Below are 2,667 nucleotides of genomic sequence, written 5' to 3'. Positions count from 1 at the left end.
CTGTACATTCTAATACTGTAACGTTTCAAATAAACAATCCATGCTGCATGGATTGTTTATTTGAAACGTTACAGTATTTAAATTTAAATGGTTTATTTAAGGAGGGAAATTGGGAGTAACAGATGATGAGTGAGTGTGATTGCAGCCTGGCACATGTCATGACAAAGTTTACTGAACTTGAACTGAGCTTGAACTTGAACTACTGTATCTTCACTTTGCAGTTTTTCACTTTTCACAGGTGGGCGTGGTTCCACGATAAACTGTACACTGTAATCATTTCATATATCAAATTCGAATCAAGGGCAGCACGGTGGTGCAACTAGTAGAGCTGCTGCCTCTCAGCGAGCAGGTCCCTGGTTCAAACCCCGGTCCGGGGGCCTTTCTGGATGGAGTTTGCATGTTCTCACCGTGCATGTGTGGGTTTTCTCCAGGTACTCCAGTTTCATCCCACAGACCAAAAACATGCATGTTAGTCTGATTGGTAACTCTAAATTGTCCCTAGATGTGAGTGAGGGAGTGAATGGTTGTTTGTCTCGTTTGTCTCTATGCGTCCCTGTGATGGACTTGCGACCTGTCCAGGGTGTACCCCGCTCCTCGCACAGTGATTGTTGGACATGGGCACCAGTGACCCCCGTGACCCAAAATGGAAGAAGCGGGTAAAAGATAATGGATGGATGGAAATTCGAATCAAATCGAATTCCTTGCTGGGCGGCTACCTAAATGTAGTCTACATAACAATAACAAGTACACTTTAGCTAAATAATTTGAAGCTTTAATGCACAATGAATGAATTATTAATAAAATAATAATACACAATGCAACACATACAAAGTTACAGGTAACTTTGCTACTTTTGTCTTGAGAGCAAACGCATGAGTTGGTTGATTGACTTAAAAAACCCTCATATATATATGTCCTCATATATAATATGTATATAAATATACACATTTTTTTTCTCCAAGTACTGGTGCACTGTTAGTTAGTGCACTCATGAAGCTGCAACCTGGAACTTTGAGGTTTGACGAGCAGGCTGTTGGAGTGAGGTGGCAGGTGTGCAGACATGAATAATATACATTTCCCGTAACTGAGAACATTCATAATGTAACAGACCTAGGGGGGGGGGGGGGGGATTCTATGTGCGCCACATCCAGAGCCTACAATTGCATAGAAGAGTTCCATTCTTCGCCTTTCTCAAAACTCCAGAGAAACCAAAAATCTTACAATAATGCTTTGTCAACTTCACGGCAACTAAACTGCAATTTTTAAACATGCACTTAAAAAATAATAACCAGAGCACAATCAATTTTTAGCAACAGTGGCAATATTTTACACAATGCTATTAGAGAGGAAACTTTCACTGACTAAAGAAAAAACTTCAAATTTGACATAAAGTTGTGTTTTCCCTTCCGCCCACTCGGCTCAAGAAAACTTTGGCGCTGTAGGCATAAACAGCGAGAGCAAGTTGTTCTGCATAGATACGAAACTGATAAATGACTATTCTCCCAAGAATGATCAATAACGCTTTAGTCAAAAGCAAAACCATTTTGCTCATTCTTTTGTTTTGTTAAAGGATAAATTCTAGCATTTAATATTTTATTTGTGAAAACTTTAACAAATCGTGGCTTGCTTTGTTAGTTCTGTTTGACTGTGATGTTTAAAATGTCTAAGGAGAAGCAGTGAGATGTTCGTACACCAAAGCAGGGATAAAGAGAGAAAATAGGGGGTAAGAGAAAGCAAAAAAAAAAGAAAAAGAAAAAAGCCAACTTTAGAGATATGAAGGCAAACAGTGAAAGAAAAGTGGAAATGTCTCAGGTTGGTAATAAGGTGACTGGTACTATTGGACTCACTCCACCTTGGCGCTGAGACAACAATAGGCAAATTGCATGCGTGAAGGGGTGTGCACCACATTTGTAACTCTTCGGCTAGTTTCTTCTTGTTTGTGTGGTGTTTTGTATGTGTGCATGAGCGTTGTGCACATTTCCAATCTCACTGACCTGAAAAGCTCTGTTAATGCTGGATCCACAGGCACTGAGGGAAGAGGCAGAGAGACAGAGAGAGTTGTTATGAAACGGCACTGAATCCACAAGCTCCAACATTGAAAAAATAAAAATAAATTTGCTGATTTGTTGTTCACTGTGACTTATGATCTGCGTAGGTTCGCCATAAAATAAATTACAAGTAAAACACAAAGCTGGCAAAGTCTAGGGATTAGTTTCTAAACTGCTCATCTAAAAAAACGCTTTTGTGGATTTTTTGTGCTAAAAATGCCCATTTATTTGATTCCGGTGTTTTTTTTTATGTTGTTAATATCAGTGGTTCTCAAACTTGGGTCCCCGGGGGTCCGTAAGCCAGTGCTTGGAGGTCCGCAAAAAGAAAAAAAGAAATAATAATTAAAAAAAAAAATATATATATATATATATATATATATATATTTTTTTTTTATAACAATTCAATTCAGTTTATAGTGTCAAGTCACAACAGGGTATCATTCGTATATAAAAATTAAGTTAATAACATTATTTATCTACAAGCACATAAATATTTAACAATCCATTAAAATACACCAAAATGCAGGAAATCACATCTAATTAATTCTAAATTTTCAGGGGGAGGAACCCGACCCCCTGCACACTTGAACTTGAACAGGTAAAGTTTTAAAGTTTTAAA

The 2,667-nt window shown here is 37.9% G+C and overlaps 1 protein-coding gene across 3 annotated transcripts in view; it reads right to left on the bottom strand.

The window, feature by feature from the left end:
* The window catches only part of myt1lb (myelin transcription factor 1-like, b), a 76,964-nt gene that overhangs the window by 63,720 nt on the left and 10,577 nt on the right, over positions 1-2,667 (bottom strand). For all 3 annotated transcript variants that reach the window (XM_037694975.1, XM_037694978.1, XM_037694977.1), the window contains exon 3: positions 1,995-2,028. In XM_037694975.1, coding sequence (XP_037550903.1) covers positions 1,995-2,028 — 34 coding nt within the window. The remainder of the gene's footprint in view (positions 1-1,994; positions 2,029-2,667) is intronic.

This window comes from Nematolebias whitei, chromosome 21 (assembly GCF_014905685.2).
Source record: "Nematolebias whitei isolate Nwh7 chromosome 21, NemWhi1, whole genome shotgun sequence".
NCBI classification, from domain to species: domain Eukaryota; kingdom Metazoa; phylum Chordata; class Actinopteri; order Cyprinodontiformes; family Rivulidae; genus Nematolebias; species Nematolebias whitei.
The sequence above is the reverse complement of the archived record's forward strand: the minus strand, read 5'-3'. Positions and strand labels throughout refer to the sequence as shown.